Raw genomic sequence first — 21,960 nt, 5'->3', positions numbered from 1 at the left:
AGTGAAATCAAATCAAATTTTAATTTCTAATATTAACCTTAATATTTTACGACATGTTGATTGATGGAGACAAGTAAGGAAAAACCATTTTGAAGATATATATACTTTTCGTCAATTTTTAATTTGATATCTATGTATTATTCCTTTTAATTAATTTTTTAATTTTGCTTTGTTAGCGCCATTATTACCTTTCTAGGGCTCACAGTGCTAACACCCCAACGAGTTGGATGGACGGCAGGAGTCATTCCAGCTTAATCACGAGGCTCGATTTTGATGCGTAGGAATGTAGCACCCTAGGGGCTAGGGGCGCCAACCTTAATAATTCCTATCATACCTTGAATTCGGATCATTCTGGACCTGTTGAGTTTTCCATGACATATAGGCTGGCCCATGATATTAGGTGCACTATGTTAAAAAAAAAAGAAGTAAAATTACAAGAACTAATGGTACTATTAGAGCAAAATTAAAGGCTTTAATTAAGAAAAAAATGCAGATATGAAATTAACAATTAAAATAAAGTAGGAAAAATTGGGGATAAGTCCCAATTTGAAAAATTAATTGTAGAATGAGACCTCCACTTTTGAGGTCCTTTTGGAGAGTTAAAAAGGGAAAGGAAATTACTACACTATTATTAATGAAATGTAATTAGGATCATGCATATGCAACTAGCAATCAAGGATATGTAATTAGGATCAACGATGTGTAATTAGATCCTATATGCAATTAGGATTGAACATATGCAATTGGAAACCAAGGATATGTAATTATGATCAGTGATATATAATTTAGATTCTATATGCAACTAGCCATCCTTAATATGCAATTAGGATCAAATATATGCAACTCGAGATCTAATATATGCAATTAGGATCAGTGATATGTAATTAGATACTATATGCAACTAGACATATGCAATATGCAATTAAGTCATAATGCAACTAGATCCTTAATATACAATTAGGATCAAACATATACAACTTCAGATCAGCGATATGCAATTAGGTCTTACATGTAATTAGGAATCACGGATATGCAATTAAGATCATTGATATGCCATTAGGTCCCATATGCAATTAAGCATATGCAATATGCAATAGGGATTAAACATATGCAAATAGGATTTAAAGATATGCAATTAGGTTCAGTGATATGCAATTAGGATATGGCATATGCAACTGGGGATCAAGGATATGCAATTAGAATCAGTGATATGTAATTAGGTTCCATATACAACTAAGCATATGCAATATGTAATTAGGATCAAACATATGGAACTCGGGATCAGGTATATGCAACTCAGGTTATTTGGTTGTTTGACCCCTCAAACTCAATGTCATTTAAGGTTAGGTCTCATTCTGCAATTAATTTTTTAAACGGGAATTTATTCCTAATTTTACCAATAATATATAACTACCTTCAAAATAGTTTTCCCTACCGATGATCTCATAATTTAGTTTAGGCCCGTCATATTAGTGATGCGGTGACGCTTGGGCTATTGAGTCGATCCAATGCCGCCCAAAAAGTGTCCAAATATAAGATGTATTGAACAAGTTTAACCGATGATTATAACTTAAGCAATATTTTCTTTCGTTAAGAAATCTTAAAATTTTCATTATGTCCTATTTTCATTTTCATTCTCTTTTTTAATTTTTTGTTCTGTAAAATCTGGTAAGCTAAGGAAATAAATAAGTTAGGTGAGCTTTCTTTGTTTACGAAAATTGAGAAAAAAAAATCTCTGATTAAAAATTTTATTGATAAGGTGAGCATAATAATTTTTACATGTTATGCGCATAAGGTGTCGGTGTCAATACTCTAATTTAGATTCTCCTTACTAATAAAATTTTTAATAAGAATTTTTTCTAAATTTCATTTTTTTATTTGCTTTTCAATACGTTCAATCGTGTGCTTGTGTTGAAGTAAAATTATCAATTACAGTTTTATCTTTATTTTTTAAATATTAGTAATAATATTAGTTTTCAAAATACTCACCCAGTCATTAGTGTAAGAACTATTTAATAAAATTAAATAAATTAATAAAATTAAACAAATCACTTAATTCTAACAAACATGACTTGATGTCTGTAAAATATATTTGCACAATATTATATTATATATGAATTTATAAGTTAAATTAATTAGTTTGAAAAAAATAATAATACAAGAGAAAAAGTGAATTAAGATATTACGTCGAGTCCTTAATATAAGATTTTGTTTGACTTTTACTTTACTTCTAAATATAAGACCTCAATCTATTTTGTCTTTCATATTTATTCTTTTTTTCCTTTAAGATAGTCCTTCTAATAATAATAGTTTTAGTCAATAAACTTGATTAGCAAGGATATTTTAAAAAAGATAACACCTATTTATTACAAATAAATAATTTAATTTATTTTCTTATTCTATTTAAATTAGTGAACTAGCTTTTATATTTAATATCTGAGGTAGCATTACATTTATGATTAAAATCAACTCTCTAACTAACTATTACTTTTATGATAGGGGAGTATTATTTTCCTTATAAAATTGTTTCGAAAAATATTTAAAGTTTTTATTTATGTTTTAAGAAATTTAAAAATACTAAATAATTACAGAAAAGCTATACTAAAGAGGAAAGGACATATAAGAAAGAATCAACCGAAATATGGGAATGTCAAAATGGTCCTTTAATTGACTTAATTGATATGAAATCTTTAGGAACTACTATGAAATTAATCTTTTCGTGAAATGATGTAATTACCCTTAATGAAATTAGTTGTTACTTGTTCGTGTCTAAGTGTTATTATCATATGATGTGTTAAAGTTAATTTAGATAATTTTATTATAAAATTTAATTTCAGACTATTCCCTAAATATTAATAGTGATTAGACCATTTGAGACTCCGGATTTGAGATATGGATTTGGGAGTACTTTTGTTTCTTTCTCCATTTAATAGAACAGTTAGCTTTTTGGGGGAAAACCAGAAACGACAAAGAAAATGATGAACATGAGAATGAGAATAAATAAATAAATAAATAATGATAATAACCGTTTCCTTCAAACCTCGTGAGAGGAATCTAGGAGGCATGGGCATGAGCGATGTTAGCTGCCATGTCTCACTCCAGCAGGGTCCCTGCTGCAACAGCAGGGAAACTTTGCTCCGAAGTTCATCTTCTTCTTCTCCTTCCTCATGATCGGTACATTTACATTTCACCTCCTTTGTTTCATATCTTTTCTGATTCCTCATCATTCATTCTCAGTTTACACATCTTCATTTCCTCACCTCTTTTGTTGCCTTGCTTTCGTTGATTTGTCCGTCTTCCCTAATATCGTTCCTTCCTGTCTGCTTCTCAGCAATGGAAGCTTGCGGTTCCTGCTGATTCTTCTGCTGCTGCTGCGGGGTTTCATGTACTCTTATTTGATCTGCTTTCTTTGGCCTCAATAATTCTCAATCCAGCCTGATTTTACTGGGGTTCGACTTTGTTTTAATTGATTTTTGTCGGGTTTCGCACAGTTTTTTAATAAGGAAATATGGATTCGACCCTTGACTGACACAGTGTAGAATTAAATGCATCCCTTGTTCTAGCATCTCAGGTCATTGGACCTACTCTTGTTTGGCGGGATCATAGTAAACAAAGTGAAATATCAATTTTGGACTTTCTTTTTAGAAAAATCTCTCCTTGTTACTTTTCTGTCCATAACGGTTTATTAAGCTGCAAAAAACTTAAGTTTGCGGTCTTACTCTTCCTCTGATATCGATGAAATGAATCACGTATAATTATATTGGTAATTTGATGGATAGTTTTTCCTTTGTTGTCTCTTTCATGTTAAATAAGCTTTAATACTTCAGCAGTGTCCGGCCTGAGCGATTGCAGGGGAAGTGAATTCTCTTTTATTAATAGAGATGCAAATAAAAATAATAATTCGCAACAGTAACACTACAGTAGATATTGGATCTATTTGTCTTGTAGATATTATTAAATCGACGTGTAACTGAGGTTCAATTGTATAATTGTCTTGCAGGTTTATGACACTTGGGCTCTCAGGTTCCTGAATCATTGATCTTCTTCAGAATGGGAAAAGATCCTGGGAAATGGATAAAGACCTTGTTTTCAGGGAAGAAATCATCAAAGTCTAATCGATCAAGCCAAAAAAATATCTTGGTATTTTTTTTTTACCCAGTTGTTATCTTTGACACCCTTTCATGCATATGATTTATCATTGCTAATCTGCAATTTTACATTGCATATGAAAGCTACACTCTTTCACCAGGTCTGATACATTCTAAGGTAGATAGATCTAGGGAGTAATCAAACTGAGGTTACCAAGAAAGTGAATTTTTAAAGGATTCATGCCTTTCCATCACACCTCTCATAGAAATTTACAGGAAAGAGAGTTGCTTGGGAGGAAGAAAATTAACCTATCCATCACACCTATCATAGAAATGGTTTGGCTGCATCACACTGCTGAGGCTACAGTCATTGAGGAATATATCAAAGCTGATAGTTCATCACTAATTCTTTGGTAGCAGAATATACTAAAAATGATGATTCATAACTTTTCATGCTTTTTAAACGAAGAGGTGACAATTAGAAACTCGTGTGTGAGAATTGCATGTTCTCCTGTTTATGCAGACGGACCTGCTTTCATTATTATGTAATTCCTTTATGAGTAGAATTAGAAAGGGACGCATACTGGGGGAAATCAGGGTGTAGATGTTTAGTCTCTACTAAGAAGTTTCTAATCTTGATTTCAATACTCATGTGAAGAAACCTTCAAGTAACCAGGATGTGTTGGCCTCTATTGATACATCTGTGCCTTATATCCCTGATTCTTCGCTGATATCCGCACCCACATCTGGAGCTGATGCTAGTAAAGAAGTGCTCTTGGAAAATGTACTGGTTAGTAGATCATCAAATGAGCGGAATATTCTTTCAGCTGGGATTGAAGAGAACAATGCAGAAGCTATTAATTCTGGTTCACTGGATGATGTCCAGAAAAACAGGCTTGTTGAAGCTGCTACAAAAATCCAGGCTGGTTTTAGGGGCTATCAGGTTATAACTTCTTATATTTCTACAATTTCCTTTCATTTCTTAAACATAATAAAACTTCTATATATTCCATGTTGTGATTTGTTCAACACGATTATAGGAATATTGTTTTATTTGTTGTAAAGGTATGCTTTCTTGCTAAAGAAATCTTGACAAATGCGAGTACAACATGGTCTTTTCCATTTGAAATTTTTAAAGCATTGAGTTTTGAAGAAAAATAATTAAAAATTATTTCGTTGATGGTCTTGTGGGTGGCTAGAATGATCAATGAATAATTAAAGTGGTTTCTTTATAACTTATTTGAAGGCTCGTGAGGAATTTCAGACACTAAAAGGTGTCATACAACTGCAAGCTCTTATTCGAGGCCAGTTGGTTAGGAGGCAAGCTGTTTCCACTTTATACTGTGTGAAGGGAATTGTAAAAGTTCAAGCGCTAGTTCGCGGTCACAAGGTTCGACATTCTGATATTGGGGTCGCTGTCCTCAAAATTTTCAAGGTAAAATTCTTCAACTAAATTAATCCATGCAATGATCTGTGGGTTGTGATCCCTAACTTTCCGAGTTGACTTGCTCAACATTTCTCAAGTATTAATATGGCAAAGTGTTCTGTATCATACAGTTGGAGAATTTTGTTGGTTTAATGCGTATATTTCACGGTATAGATGAAAGCTAAATGCCAGGAATTACTTTTTCCTTTCCTCTTTGTGATACTGAATATTCAAATTCTCTGGTTAGGATGCTAAATGTTCAAATTCTAACGGAGTAGTCACGACTACACAGGCAGAGAAGCTGCCAACCGGTCTTTTTCTTAACCAGGTAGGAACACTTTTTACAATGCCTTGCATAAGAAGAGTAAATGTACAGTTTTAGGTAATTCAAGGAGCTATGGCTTATTCAAGCTAGGTAGTAAAATGTGATTATCCAGCAAATATCATTGTGGTCCATTGGGGGTTTCTTTAGTTGCTGTTAAGTGCTGCTCAGTTGAGCCTCGCGCTTGACAAATTGATGAAGTCTCTCTTTTGGCATGCATTGATATTTGTTTCTCTTGGCTTAAGTATTGATTATATGATGGGACATTTTACAGGTAAATTACCAACTTCAAACACTTTAAGTGGCTTGCTTCTTTTCTTTTTCCTGTTTTTTCTTATATACGTGATCTAGCAAAGGCAAGGGATAGATGAAAAATAATGCATGGCCTCTTTTTGATCCCGACAACCCATTTTTGTTTCCAATTTTACTTTGTAGGCGAAGATTATTTCATAAGATGATTTATCACTTGCAGCTTCTGGCCACGTCATCCTCAACAGTTCCTTTACATCTTAATTTTGGTCCTGAAGCACCAAACTTCACCTGGAAGTGGCTTGAGCGCTGGACTAAGTCAAACTTTTGGGCGCCTCCTCCCAAATCAGAGAAGAACCATGGCAAGTCCAACGAGAAAAGTGCCAATTGTCAAACGTTTGAACATAACAAGGGGAAACCCAAGAGAAGTTTCAAGAAGGCTTCTGATTTGAAAGTCGATGATGGCTCAACCTCAGGGCCAAACAATCTTAAACAGCCTGCGAAAAAGGTTTCAAGCCACCTTATGCAGTCATCACGGGAGCAACCACAAACGGAAACAAAAAACCGTATTAAGAAAACTTCGACGCAGAGTGTTTGTAGTACATCTGAGGTTGCCCCTGAGAAAAGGAAACGCATCCATGGAAAACTTCCAGGTCATTCTGTTACTGATGTTTCAGAGCATCGTGCTTGCGTTTCAGCAGATAAAATGAAAAGTTTGGGAGTGTCAAAGTCACAGCAGTCTGATTTTGAAAAGAGCCTTGGGTTGCAAGAAAAAGATGAGAATGTCCACTCACACGCAAATCCTACTGCTGATTCGCAGACTAGCGTAAAGAATGGTAAAGAAGTTATTCAAGGAGATAGCGAGGACTCTAAAATTAATGGGGACCCTCAGAACTCGCTGAGAAGAGCTTCACTGCCTGCCAGTTTCAATGATCAAGATAATAACAGTTCCCATAACACTCCAAGAGTTCCTAGCTATATGGCCCCCACTGAATCTGCAAAAGCTAAGCTAAGAGCACAAGGCTCTCCTGGGTTTGCTGGTGACTTGGTAGATAAAATTGGTGTAACCAGGCGTCATTCACTTTCAACTTCATTAAATGGAAGGTTTACCTCATTTTCCCCACGAACAGAACGACTGTTAAACACAAGCAGCAGAGGAGTGATCAGGACTGACAGATCTCTGTCATTATTAAGGGATGGACCTGGTAAGATACCAAGGATATTGTATTGCCCTTTAAACCTTTCCATTTTCAGATTAGTTGTACCCCGGGGCCATGGGCTTAGTTTGACTTGTCTTTTACATAGTTATGATGGTGCTAGGTGTTACCTTTGGAAGATACATGGTCTTTATACATACATATACACACACATATGCTACTTTTGATATTTAATATTAGAGCTAATAGGAGGTTGGATTAGGTCCTAAATATAAGATCTCAATCCCAAATTTTTCTAAAATACCTCTATTGATTATATGTGTTAGGGAGGTTTAGACCAAATGGTAAATGATTAAAAAAAGTAGTTTAGAAAAGTCAACACATCTTTATTACTAATAGCCGACTTAACTAGTTTTTTTAATATTCACAAATTAGTTATCTAACTCTTATATAAAAAACTAGAGGTAGTATTAAATGGGTCTTGTTGGGGAATTCCGTACTCCTTGTTGCATTGGTGCTGAACTCTATCACTGGTCCAGTAGTTGATCAAGACTGCTAAGGCTAGTCAGCCTGTTTGAAGAAATTTCTTTTTATTGATTTAGAAGGTTGTGCTTTGCGAGTTTTATAATAAACAATGAAATTTTCATCTTAATTTCTCACTCAACGGTACTTGATTATCAATGGAGCACCAGGAAAAAATTATTCAGTGCAATTTATTAATCTCCGAATGGTAGACTTCAGAGATCTCTGCTGTTTCCACTTTTCCCTAATGACGTTCTATGATATTTTTTTCATTTGCAGAGAAGTTCATCCAACCCCAGTGGAGAAGGTGATCTTACATATTTTGTTCAGTACAAGGATACTTCAAAAGAGGTAAAGTAATATTAACTTTACACGAAAAAAATGTAAGAAGTTCTGATTAACGTAATAGTTTTACTCACTCATCTTTTTTCCTTTTGGTCATACGAACAGGAGGGCTTAATTTTCCATATTATGAGTCTCAGATATCGAAGTGTTTTGGTGGTATGTATGTCTGATTGTCTATGATTCGTAGCACATGGACTGACCTTCACTGCTTTGCCTGCATGGGTCTGTGGCGTATTTGTATCATCCATAAATGTTAAGTAGTTTTAAAATTAGCAGCAATATAGATTTAGTCCTCTAGCTATAAATAAGATTTTGGTTTGGTTTCTTAATTTTATAAAGTATATTTCTAGTCCTCTAACCCTAATGGTTTTAGTCTTTAGTCATTATTATCTTGAAAAATTAAATTTGATATGTCATTATTTGATAATATTTTGTCAAAACTTAAAATTTTGGTATCGATATTTTTTTGTTATTAAAACCAATGGGATGGTGATTAGAGTATTGAAAAAAAAACATTTTATAAAATTAGAGGATCAAAATGAAACTTGACGTGGAGTTAAACAATAAAAATATACTTTTGCTGTTAAAATCTGAAAATTAAGGCAATCATTTGATCGCGATTTGCTGTGTCCAGATATTTGGTAGTGATTAAGGCAAGTTATTTCCTCCAATAATAGTTTTTTTGGGAGAATTGCAATTAAGTCATGAGGAAAGAACATAATTGTTATAAAATCTCAATAACCATTAAGCAGCTTGTAATGACAAGTTCCAAAGTAAAAATGACAAGTTTCACTTGTCATTGAGATTTTTTCGTAATTATTTTTTTCATGGGACTCTTGCAATTCTCCCCATTTTTTTAGCCTAGAAAGAATGAAATTTAGGTATAGGGCTCTACAATGCCATATCCCTAGTTTTTCTCCCCCGTAACTCACATGCACATTATACCCTTCGTAAAGAGTTTGAATTCAATCTCTTGCTCAAGAAAGCCTTAAAAAGAGTGCTTAATATGTCATTTGAGTTACAAGTCCCTTATAACATCATATCCTCAGTAGAGCTGCTAATAAGATTCAACCTGTCAGCTCACAAAAAATAGTATAGTAGGGTTGCCTTAAAATGAAAATTTTCAACCTATATCGTCAAACCCACAACCCGCTATGGGTTAGCTAGCTAACTTGTAATCTAACCCACATTTATTTATTTTTTAATTTAAATTTTATTAATTATTGTATATCCTATCTAAAAAATTTGAAAAATACATAAAAATTTATTTTGTGTTTTCAATCAAGTATTTGAAGAAAAAAATATTTTATTATATTTTTTATATTGTATAAGAAAAATATTTTAAAAATATTTTTTTAAAAATAATAACTAGCGGATTTGGATTGGCTAAGAGTCAGCCTGTCATCACATGGACCTTTCTAACCCCCACTACTTAACCTTAACCTGTTACAAGTCAACTTGCAAGTACAGTTGGCCCATATTACCACTTCTAATCTATAGGCAATACAAGAGTAAGTTTACTCTTTCAAAGGGTTTGATCACCCAGGGCCCCGTTATTAAAGTAATATGGTTAATGAATTATAAATAATTCGATTTAATGTATAGTTCGATGATCACACCTTTGTAGTTAATAACGAAGGCAAAAGTGTAAAAATACCTATTAACGTTTACTTTTGCCGAATACTATATGCTTTGCAGAGGTACAAAAAACCCATGATTGTGCAAATAAATTAATTTCATTTTTAGAAAAAAAAGACCCTATCAAATTTGATTATACTATTTAATACAAATAATTTTATGGATAATATACATGTTTGGTCCTTTAAATTTACATCAAGTTTAATTGACATTTGTCACATTTTATTTCCAATTCTCTTGTTTGCCCATACTTAATGGTCAACCTCAATAACTCATCATTTCCTCTATTTATCGGTTTTGTCAACCTCCTAATCTCTTATTCATTAGGGATCTATGGCAAACTTAAATATTAACAAGTCAAGCCCATTAGCTTCTTCTACCTTTAATCACTGCCAACCACCACGCCCCTTGATCTTAGATGTCCTTAATTTTATTTTATATCATGAAAGAATGGGTGAGATTTAGGGGAAATTTCATCACCATGTAAAATTACTAAAAATTAGGTATGCAAAACAAGTCATAGAGAATAACACCCCGCAAACAATTAAGCTAGGCCGCTAATGGGTGAGCATAAACATATAATGCCTGATAGCACATCGAACAGATATGTTTGTGTGCGTATATAGGCGCATAGCTGCCAACACTTGCACGTACAAGATTCCATTTCATTTAACGCATGCTTCTGTTTGAGCATACTGAGAAAAGATGAAAGGTATATATTCGGGGACGCAGATTAGCATGTGGCCTTCTCAAATCTGCTTGTACGCTCTCAAAATCAAACCCGTAAGGCCGAAGTCACGTCTAGGTTCATCTCTCTGCTTGCAGCCTTTACCATTCACAATATATATCCCACAAAAGCAAAAGCCCCATATCAGCATGATCATACTTAAAGTTAGTGCCAAGAAAGAGCATAAACGCATTTCATTTGCCCATTTTTTTAACTGAGCAGAACCGTTGACAAGGGGAATGGAAGTCCCTAATAATTTCATTAATGATCCATGCAAACACACCCTTATCAGACGAATATTTCAAAAATTTGAAAAGAAACAAAACAAAACTTTAAAATTGGCTTTTATGCTACCCCTCTAATCCATAAGATAAGATGTTAGTTAAACTTTTTCACAAAACAAGAAATGCTAGTTAAATCATTAAATATGTTTTAATTTTTTGACTTGCATGATTTAATTATTTGATGTTTTTATTTTGAGCTGGAGTGAGCTGTATTTAATAAAATTCATACCATTTTAAGTCATTTTACAACTAAACCTGTTTTTTCAATATTAATTCAAACAAATTTATTTTTACAAATTGACTTATTTACAAAAACTAAAACATAAATCACATTATATAATAACTTTTAGAGATAAGGTATTTAATACCCTAAAGTATCATGAAAGAGCACTTAGCACTTGAAAGTTTTTTTGGTTCTTACATACCCTGAAAGTTTTATTTCGTAGCATTTCAGTTTTGAACAATTATCTGTCATTAAGTTTGACCGTTAAAGATTTAATGGTTAAATTTAATTACAGATAACGACCAGGATATTTTTCCTATGAAAATAAACTTCTAGGACATATAAGAACCGAAAAAACTTCTAGGTGCTAGGTATTTCTTCATGGATCTTTTTCGTTTAATTAAGCATCTTATCCCTAACTTTTACCCAATCGTAAATTTTCAACAGTCAAATTGAAAACGAGTCACTTTCTTTACTGTCAATTTAGAGGAGCCCTTAACCACGTACAGCAATAACACCTTGCATAAGAGAGCACAATTCCCATTCCAGATTCTGCAAAAGTAACTCTTTTTCTTTGATATTTGCCCACGTCAAATTAGTACCAGAAAACGAAAACCGGCTATGGATACAGATATCAAATTGGAATATTGTTCTGATACAGATTCTTTCTTTGTCATCACACATTCTACATGAACTAAAGTTCCGTCCAGGTTCATCAGCCGAGAGAATACGATTATATCTCTGATGATAAATCTGCTGTTATAAATATGAGAGGTTGGCTTGTATATTTTCAACATGAACGAAAAGAAAACACCTGAAGCTACAAGTTGAGAAGTCTATACATTGCAGGTGTTCTCCTAGAGTTCCCTTGAACACTTCATCGAGGGCTAGTAGCTTTATATTTTTATATAAAGAAAATGGATGCATGTATATATGTGTGTGTGTGTACGCCCTTGTTGAAGTGTTTGGGGGAACTCCTGGTGTCACTTGAAGCTTTAAAATTTCCATATCTGATAAGATTGCATCATTAGCCATCTCTGATGACCTTCTGGTTTATATCGTAGCAGTTTTACATGATTATATGATAATTAGGGTAATTTATATTGTTTCTTTCTATTATTAGATATGTACTACCTCTGTTCTTTAATATCAAACCTCGTTTGACTTTTATTTTAATTCTAAATACAAGACCTTAATTCACTTTGTCTATCATATCATACATTTTTTTCCAAGGTAGTTCTTCTAATAGTGATAGTTCTATCCAATATATTTGATTAGTAAAAATATTTTAGAAAATACAATACCTATTTATTACAGGTAACTAATTTAATTTGTTTTTTTAATCTACTCAAATTAATTAACTAACTTTTATATTAAGGACTAGATGTAGTATTGTGTAACACTTAACCCTCCTATATACTAATAAGGTTAATATAAAGACTGTAGACCACTACAACCAGGTTTCCATCTTGGGAAAAACTGAAACCAACTTTGTTAAAAATAACTTTTCAAAACCAATTTCAGTACAAGATATGAACCTGTAAACAATATTGGAATTCACTATTTAGAAATTCATAGCTTTCAAAAATCCTAACTAGTGATTCACTTTCAACCATGTCTTCAACTTAGTAATAATAAGAGAGCTGGGATGATTTTACACTAATAGGTCCCAACCCACGGATAATAAACTTATATATAGGCTTAGTGCCATTAATATGTTTAAATGTAACAGCCATCCCAATCGATGGCGCTTACTTGCGTCTTGCAGAGTGCATGCCTCATTATGGAGAATACAAAAGTATTTATATATATATATATATATTTATTAACAGGTATTTGATACTTGCCAAAATAATTATAATATAAATATAATTAGATAATCAGCATATTTATACAAAAAGAAGCAGACATTCTTGCTCTTCCCATAGTCCACCTTCCACCTTCTTCTCTTGCTACTTCCTTGCCTTTGCTACTATTGGACTTGGATGTATCACATGTAAGAGATGGTGAAATTTTGAAGAATCCCCATAGTAGTAATTTTCATCAAACAAAACATGCATATCACATAAAGCACACAAAAAAAGTTAAAGTATGATAAATCCCTATTTTAATATATTATTTGATATCTTTTTGGGAATATTTATCAATTAAAATGGGATAATTTGTATTGATTGTGGATATTTGGAATTAAATATTGATTGCATGAAATTGGAGATTTAAAAGGAAATCTTATCATATTTTTCATCTCCTTTTAAATAATTAATTTTGGGTTTTATGATAGTATCTTAATTTATCTTTTGCAAGCCTCAAAAAAAGGAAATAAAGATAAAAGGAAAGCTGAAAAAAGAAGAATAAGGGAAATTAGAGAGGCAACCAACTTGGACATCAAGACATCATATTATTATATTACTTGTATGTTTATTATTGATTGAGGGCTGCAGAGAGAACACGCATATATACACAATACCAATTTTGAGAATTTTCATTCACGCACAATCACAAGCAGCCGCACACATAGCATTCTTCAATTTCTCACCTCCAGTTTTCATCTCTTTTCCTTCGGCGAGTGACGCAACCACTACTAGAAAAAAGACTTTTAACGTCGCAAACTAACGGCGGTTCAGCAGAAAAACGAAGTGAAAAAAAACGCGGTGGCATTTTTGTAAATAAGTTGAAAGGGTATGACTTTCCATGGCGGTTTTCAATAAAACCGCCGTGGAAAGTATTTTCAACGGCGGTTATTTAAAGAACCACCGTTGAAAATATATTTTCAACGGTGGTTCTTTAAATAACCGCCGTTAAAAATACTTTCCACGGCGGTTTTATTGAAAACCGCCGTGGAAAGTGTGTCTTCTAACCCCCTCCGCCGCTCGACTCTCCTCACTTTCTTTCTCATTTCTTCAGTGCGCCGTGGTTCCCCTCTGCCCCACCACCGTAAAACTGCCATTACCGGCCATTCCCGACTATCCCACCGTTTAAACTCCTCCATTGAGCTCTTGGAGCCTTGCCGCCGTGCGTCGCACTCCGCCGTGGTCGACTGCGCCTCCCATTTCCGTCGGTTCTTGCTCAGCCGTGGTCCACCACCGAAAACCGGTCCTACCCTCCACTATCTAACCGAAAACCGGTGCGTTGTCGCCGTCCGCCACCGTCCGCCGCCGCCTCACTTCACGTTTGAAGCTTCTCTGCTCTGTGAGTATCCTCTTCTTTCATTCTTTTCAATTTTTCTTGGTTTGTTGAATGTTTTAGCCATGAAAATCTATTATATATGAAATGGGGTTGTTAGTTTTACATTGTGGTTGACTTCTATTGTTCATTTTGCATTTTTATGTGGTTGAACCGTTGATTGGTGTTAATTGGTAGGCATTAGATGTGAGAAAACCTTAATTCCTTTTTACATACTGTATTAGAAATATGTTTAAATGTTTGGAGTTGATTAGTTGTGAAGTTTTTAAATTTTTTTATAATTTTTTGATATTTATTTCGAATTTTTGATAATTTTTTGTAATAAATATAAGAATTTAGTGATAAATAATCTGTTAGTTATTTTGTGTTTTTTCCTTCGTTATGAATTTTGATTGATAGTAAAGTATTGTTTAAATAATCTGTAGAACAATGGATCGTAGTTGGATGAAAGCTAGGAGAATTAGCAAGGAATATGAGGATGGGGTTGAAAAATTTCTTGAGTTTGCTCAGAGAAATGCCCCTAGTAAAGGAGATGGATTGTACTATTGTCCTTGTGTCAAATGTTTAAACAATAGTCAACGGAGTATTTCTGAGATAAAAGAGCATCTTATCTGTGATGAGATAAATTTGAGGTATACAAATTGGATATGGCATGGAGAAATTAGAAAGCGGAAAGGGCAGTATTATGTTTCTTAACTAATTTCATATTATGTTTCAGGGTTCACTTGTGATAAAAAGCGGAAAGGGCAGTAATAATCAGACACAGCCACTGACAGTGTCTGACCCTGACCCTAGCCCTGACCCTGTCGAAGACAATGGGATGCCGTGTTCTCTCTATGTGGATTATGAAAATTCACCTGTTCATGTTGCTAATGGTCGAGCATTCATGGGCACAACGATTCACGGCAACAAAATTTCGAGCAATCAAGCAAGGGTGATAGTGGAGAGGATTGTTCGTGGTCAGGGGGTACACCAGTGCCTAATCCTACTGATGAGGTTCGACTCTTGGCCCAAGCTAAAGGACATTTCATTTTGTGGCCAAAGAGACTTATTACAAAGCCAATAGTGAAGAAGGCGGCAGCAAAGAAGGCCACAACGAGCGCATCATCTGATCCTGTACTCTTGCCTCTTCCTAGTGATGTTGCGCTTATGTATTCTAGTTTGGAGGTTCTTCATTCCATGGTGCCAAACATGGATAAGCCTGTGACTTTCAAGATGCCGTTGGGGGTTGTGGGTTCAGATATAACATACGACTTCACCATTGACAAGAGGGACCTTGTTCAGTTCCTGAACTTTGAGGAGCTTGATATAGCCTTCATGCAGCTTGCTATTTTGTAAGTTACAATATCATTTTCTTATTACATATTATACTTCATGCATGTCCTAATGTTTTTTACTTGAACAACAGGCATTTTAATCAAATCTGTCGAAATGGAGGACTTGAAAGAACATATGGCTTTATGTGTCCTCAAAGGGTGCAGAAAGAATTTAATACTGTGGAAGCAAAGTCAATCTACATTATGACCGCAATGAGTCAGACCAAAAAGCTAATATATTTTGCACCTTACGTGGAAGGGTAAATGTATTATTGTATTTGAGATATACAAGTTGTATGTGTCGGGTTATAATTAACATGGTTTGCCTTTTGCAGTTATCATTGGACTCTAATTGTTTGTGCCCCTTTTGACAACAAAGTTTAATGGTTCGATTCACTCTGTGGAAGTCCATCCGAAGAAACCAAAGATGTCATCGACACGTTAGTTTTTATTTATATATTTATTACTTGTGAAGTTTATACAAGCATGCTCTAATATCATTTTCTCTTATAATGTTGATAGGGCTTTTCATAGTTTTAATGTCGTGGCGATTAAACAAAATAGACAAGCACCGACATGGATTCTTCCACAGGTATATGTTGTTTTGAACTAACTTTTAAACATTTTTTGATGAATTAAAGTTAATGTTTATAATCAATAATGTCTAATATTCAATTTTATATCTTATTTTTTTAGTACCGTTGTGAACAAGGACATGTTGAGTGTGGATATTATGTCATCCGCTACATGAATGACATAATTGAGACAGGAACGACTGAGAAATTAGACGAGGTAAAGATGAGTTACGTTGCATGACGTTCTTCAATTTATTTCACATTTTTGACTAAGTTTACTATGTTATTTTTTATTAACAGATATTTCAAAATACTGCGCCATATCTCATGGATGACATCAACTTGATGAGGGACACTTTGTCAACAACATTGGTAGAAAAAATTGAAATTTAGCTTTCAAATAGATAGGTTATTTCTCAAAAAATTCATTGTTAGATGCTTTCTCTCGGTTCCCTCTTATATTGTTCATGATTTCCATTGTACAGAGAAGTAGTTACTTCTATTTCAGAATTGACGTGTTCCTTGGTAACCACTTAGTTCTATTATATTGGCCGGTTTCCCTATTTTCGAATTGTGTAAAAAAAAATTTCATTGCTGTATATTAACTAGCTAATTGATCTTGTTCTGCGTGATCTGCACTGCCTACATTTGTTTGGAGCTGTAAACTGCAGGGTGGTAAACACGAAAATAAAGCAGAATTTAAAAAAAACATTTTTAACGGCGGTTATACATATAACCGCCGTTAAAACCCTTTTCCACGACGGTTTATGGCGTAAACCGCCATGGAAAGTAAAATTTCCACGGCGGTTTTAACCACTACGCCTTCAAAACCGCCGTTAAAAGCCACTTTTTTTCAATCAAATAAAAAATAAGTGAATCCTCCTCCTTCTTTTTTTCAATCTTACTATCAATCATTGACCTATCCCTAGTAAGCTCTGACACTTTCCACGGCGGTTAAATATAAAACCGCCGTGGAAAAGTGGACTTTTCACGGCGGTTAAATATAAAACCGCCGTGGAAAGTCACTTTTCACAGCGGTTAAAAACCGCCGTGTTTTCCTTACCTTTCAACGTCGCCTTTAACCACTACGCCTTCAAAACCGCCGTTAAAAGCCACTTTTAACCGCCGTTAAAAGCCTTTTTTCTGGTAGTGAACCCAACCCTTCTCTACCTCCAGCACCATTGACGCAAATAACTCCATTATTCTTTGTTTCTTTCAGTAGAAATCTTTCACACCCACTTTTCCTCCATAGATTCTCATTGCTTCAAACATATTGTGAATTCTTCTGGAGCCACGAGAGAGGCTAATTCTATTATGCTTCTTGGAGATGGAAGAGTAGCTTGAGTTTAGAGCTTTAACTAGGGGAGTATTTAGTTTTCCAATTAATTTTCTCTTGGAATTCATTATATTTTTCTTGTGTTAGGAATATTTTTATTTTGATTGGAGATTGAGATTATGTATTATAATTTCTATTAATTGGATTTTTTTTTGCAGTTTAATTTGAACTGTATTACTTGGGATTAGAATTTATATATATTTCCTTTACATTCATTGAAATTATTTTACTTGGCGTATTGTTGGATTTTATGATTGAGATGCATTGCAATTGAGTGTTTCCATGATTATTCTTTGGGAGGAAAACAAGTTTTATTAACTCAATTTAAATTGAACATCAAGTGATTTTTAAAAGTGACTTAATAATTTAATTACTATCTAGCGTGTAGAGTAGTCAAGTATTAAGTTTAATTGACCCAAACCGTGTTTGGATTTGCTTTTTAATTTGGTGTATTATTTTACTCTCATATTTTTATTAAGCAAGGATAGTTACATTCTATTTTCAAGAAGCATTCTTGTCACTGATCTCTTAAAATCCAAATATGCATTTTTCATTCTCTCTTTATTAAAAATACCAAAAAAAGTAGTTTATATTTATTTCTTTATTTTCATAATCAGATTTATAAAAAGAAAAAAAAATCCATTTTCAAACATCTCCTTTTTAATGTTTTTGTCACTTAGTAAACTTATGAATTAATAAAAAAAATCCTCAAAAAACTTGACCAGAGCTGTACTTTACTACATAATTTGGTTTTATTTTGATTTAACTCCAAGGCAACTAAAAAGGTTTAAATCAAAGTGGAGCATGACCTTGCAAGCTAATGTAGCTAAGCATTTATGCACAATGACAAATAGATAAGCTGGATAAATAATGCGCAAATAATTAGCAGATACTACCCAATGTCTCAGCTACAATGATCACGACTAGTTAATTTAAGCAAGGAATTAAGGATTACATGTTCTTATACTTTAAACAACAACATAGCACAAACATACATACAGCAATCATACACAAATGTAAGTTAGGAAAGAACTACTACCTGGTTCACTTATTTCCAACTCAAACCTTACTAATTTTTTTTTCTTTTGCTTCCTTTATAGACTTGAGCAAATATCAAAACCTAACATATTCATAACGGCAGATTAACGCTTCTTCTCTCTCCTGAGTGGGAGTTGTTCTCTCTCCATGTGAGAGTTAGTTACGACGGTTATCGTCGATCAGTTCGTAACTTCCTGCATCGCCGTTTGTTGCGGTGGTGAGGAAGAGGAGAGTTTGTGTGTCCTGTCGCCCACTGCGGCAGGAGAAGTAAAGAGTGTTTCCTCTGTTCCGTTCATTACGGCAGAGGAAGAGTGAGGTCTTTTTGCTCGGTAATTTAGAGGATGGAGAAGTGTGAAGTGCTTATCGGTGACAGTTCTAAAAGAAGATCGAGAGAGTTGGAAGTAGACCTAATCTATCGAAGTAAGGAGGATAGAGGTTTTGTCGGTGGCGCGTTGGTAGGAAGAATTATCTCAGAGAAGAATCTAAACAAAGCGATTGCGATTCAGATGATTCGGAAAGGCTAGAATCTATTAAAAAATGATGAGTTAGAAATTGTAGAGGTGGATCGGAAGGCTTTCATCTTTGAATTCAGAAGAAGGGAAGATTATATGAGAATTCTATGTGGGAGGCCATGGTCGATCAATGGTATGTTATTGAATATTCAGTGTTGGGAAGAGGATATGATATTCGCTGAAGTTGATTTTAATCTATGTCCCTTTTGGATACAATTTCATGATGTTCCGTTTGCTGCAATGGATCTTGAGAATGCAAAGAAGTTAGGAAGTTTGATTGGCAAAGTTCTGCTGGTTGAAGATCCTAGAGCTGATGGTTTGCTGTCATGAAGCTTTCTCAGAGTTAGAGTCTTAGTAGATCTGAGAAAGCCTCTAGTGACCGGTATGTCAGCACCAAGGAAAGGGAAAGGACCTGCTAGTATTAAAGTTCGATATGAAAGACTTCAGAATTTCTACTTTACTTGCGGCAAAATAGGACATGATTTAAGGAGCTGTCAATTTAGTGGTGATGGGGAAGAAGGAGTGGAAGCTGAATATGGCTCCTGGTTGAGTACACAAGCTGCTCGATGGAATGATAATGCCATTAAAATATGTAAAGCAGATTGGGAGGAATTAGAAGGATGGAAGATGAAGAAAGAGAAAACAAGACCACTTATCACGAACAATGATAGTGTGGCTAACAAAACTAGAATGGAAAATGTAGGGAAGGTGGGGAAAGAGAAAAATGTTGATAATGATACTGTTATATCAGGTAAATCACATGGTGAAATGGAGGAGATTGGAAAGAGTAGTCTGGAACCAACCGGTAAGAAAGAGGAGATTGGAAATATAGAATGTAAGAAGAATAATGACAAGGGTATTGCAAATGGGCATGGCAGCACTGGTGCACCCATGACTTTGAATACTGCAGAGGAATTGACCCCTGGAGCAAGCTCCCCTACTAAGGAAGACGGAGACCTCTCTAAAGCCTTGGTTGTTTATGGGAGTATCTCTCCAATGTCTGAGGTTGTAAGGGGATTTAAAAAGGTTGGGATTAAAAGAGAAGCTGAAGAGTGGGAAGAAAATGGTATAGTTAAAAAGAGGAAGCTATGCTTTGAGGACCCTATTGTTATTCTAGATGACATTCCGCTGTTCTCTCAAGGGAAGGTGGAAAGGAGGAATGTGAGATCGCTGAAAAGAAAGAGTAGACTGATGAAAGCTGTTGAAAGGAATATGAGGAATAATTCCAGTGTTGTTATTAAGTTGTGACTACTGCTAGTGGCTTTGGTGACTGGCCCGAATCAGTCACCAAGAAGCCATAAGGATGCTAATATGGAACTGTCAAGGTTTAGGGGTCCCTTTGACAGTTCATAACTTGAAAAATATGGTGAGAAATAAAAGACCCCTTATTGTTTGTATTCTGGAAACAAAACAGAAAAAAGTGAAAATAAACAAAGTGAGAAGGAGCTGTGGTTTAGATAATGGTTTTGAGGTGGACCCGATAGGGAAAAGTGGGGGTATCTGCCTATGGTGGGATAAAGATATAAGGTTGGAAATATTATTTGCTTCAAGTAATCTAGTGCATGTGAAGATTACCTCTACGGCATATGAAGTTCCTGATTTTGTGACTTTTGTCTACGGCTCTACGAAGGAAAGTGGTAGGAGATTAATTTGGAATAAAATTAAGGAATTTGCTGAAGAGATTGATGGTTCCTGGCTTTGCACTGGTGACTTTAATGATGTTATGTCGTTGGCAGAGAAGAATGGGGGAAGACCAAAGGCAATGAGGAAAATCCTTAATTTCCAGAGAAATGTTGCTGATTGTCAGCTCATGGATCTTGGATTTAAAGGACAGCAATTTACCTGGAGTAATAAGAGATTGGAGAAGAATCATATTAAGGAAAGAATAGATAGGGCCTTGTGTAACATTGAATTCAGGGAAGTGTTTCCTCGGTCCCAAGTGTTTCATCTGGAACCGGTGGGATCTGACCATTGCCCTTTGCTGATAGATCTCTATTTTGAGACTGTGAAAACTCCTTGGTCTTTCAAGTTTGAACATATGTGGCTGTCCCATCTAGATTATAATGAAGTGGTAAGTAGGGGATGGACGAGTCATTGGGTCAGATTGGAAGATAGTGTTAATGAGATGGTTAGAAGATTGAGGAAGTGTAGGAGAGAATTAATTGCTTGGAGTAAAGTTGCCTTTCCAAATAATAGAAAGCTTGTTGACATCTTGCTGGGAAAGCTTTCTGAGTGCCATGTGGGGAATTTCACTGAAGAAGTAAGAAGAAAGGTGGAAGAAATTGAAGATAATCTAGAGAAGATCTGGAAGAAAGAGGAAATATACTGGTGGCAGAGATTAAGGATTTCTTGGTTGCAAGCTGGAGATTCAAATTCCAAGTTCTTTCATTTGTCTACTATCCAACGTAGACAAAGAAATGTAGTGTTAAAAATAAAGAACTTAAATGGGGTTTGGTTGGAGGACAAAGCAGAAATTGTAGAGTGCTTCACAAATTTTTACAAGAATCTCTTCAAGGCCTCTGGACCTAGAGACTTTGATAAAGTCTTACAGTATGTTGATAATTGTGTTAATGAGGAGGAGAATAAAAGTTTAATGGCAGCAGTGACTAGAAGGGAAGTTTTTGAGGCAGTTTTTCAATTAGGGGGGAACAAAGCTCCTGGACCTGATGGATTTAGCGGGAGGTTTTATCAGAGTTCTTGGGAGATAGTGAAGGAAGAAATCTGGTTATTGGTCAGGGATTTTTTTGAAGGGAAAGGTGATATTGCTGTCATTAATGAGACCAATGTGACATTGATTCCAAAAGTAGACAAACCTGAGGATGTGAATCAGTTTAGACCTATTGGTCTCTGTAATTTTGTCTACAAGGTAATCTCTAAGGTTCTAGCTAATAGGCTTAAGCCTCTTCTGACCAATTGCATTTCAAAAAATCAGGGGGCTTTTGTCCCAGGCAGATTAATCCATGATAATGTAGTTATTGCTCATGAGGTGTTTCACTTTTTGAGGAGAAGGAGAACTGGT

At 34.7% G+C, this 21,960-nt stretch overlaps 1 protein-coding gene across 8 annotated transcripts; it reads left to right on the top strand.

Moving 5' to 3' along the window:
* Window positions 1–3,079: 3,079 nt before the first annotated feature.
* Window positions 3,080–8,549, top strand: LOC114759565 (protein IQ-DOMAIN 31). Of its 8 annotated transcripts, XM_028948762.1 has the most exons (10): window positions 3,081–3,174; window positions 3,332–3,385; window positions 3,492–3,571; window positions 4,001–4,140; window positions 4,747–5,031; window positions 5,335–5,523; window positions 5,762–5,842; window positions 6,309–7,290; window positions 8,044–8,115; window positions 8,215–8,549. In XM_028948762.1, the coding sequence occupies exons 4-9, from the start codon at window positions 4,051–4,053 to the stop codon at window positions 8,073–8,075; spliced, it is 1,659 nt and encodes a 552-aa protein (XP_028804595.1). In that variant the 5' UTR covers window positions 3,081–3,174; window positions 3,332–3,385; window positions 3,492–3,571; window positions 4,001–4,050; the 3' UTR covers window positions 8,076–8,115; window positions 8,215–8,549. The 8 variants fall into 8 exon arrangements, with proteins under 8 accessions (XP_028804598.1, XP_028804595.1, XP_028804596.1 ...); XM_028948765.1 differs by lacking the exons at window positions 3,332–3,385; window positions 3,492–3,571 and having other exon boundaries at window positions 3,080–3,174; window positions 4,024–4,140; XM_028948763.1 differs by lacking the exons at window positions 3,332–3,385; window positions 3,492–3,571.
* Window positions 8,550–21,960: the final 13,411 nt, after the last annotated feature.

The sequence above is a fragment of the Neltuma alba genome, unplaced genomic scaffold (assembly GCF_004799145.2).
Source record: "Neltuma alba isolate B1F8T4 unplaced genomic scaffold, ASM479914v2 tig00010867_pilon, whole genome shotgun sequence".
NCBI classification, from domain to species: Eukaryota; Viridiplantae; Streptophyta; class Magnoliopsida; order Fabales; family Fabaceae; genus Neltuma; species Neltuma alba.
This window is presented reverse-complemented; position numbering and strand designations above follow the sequence as displayed.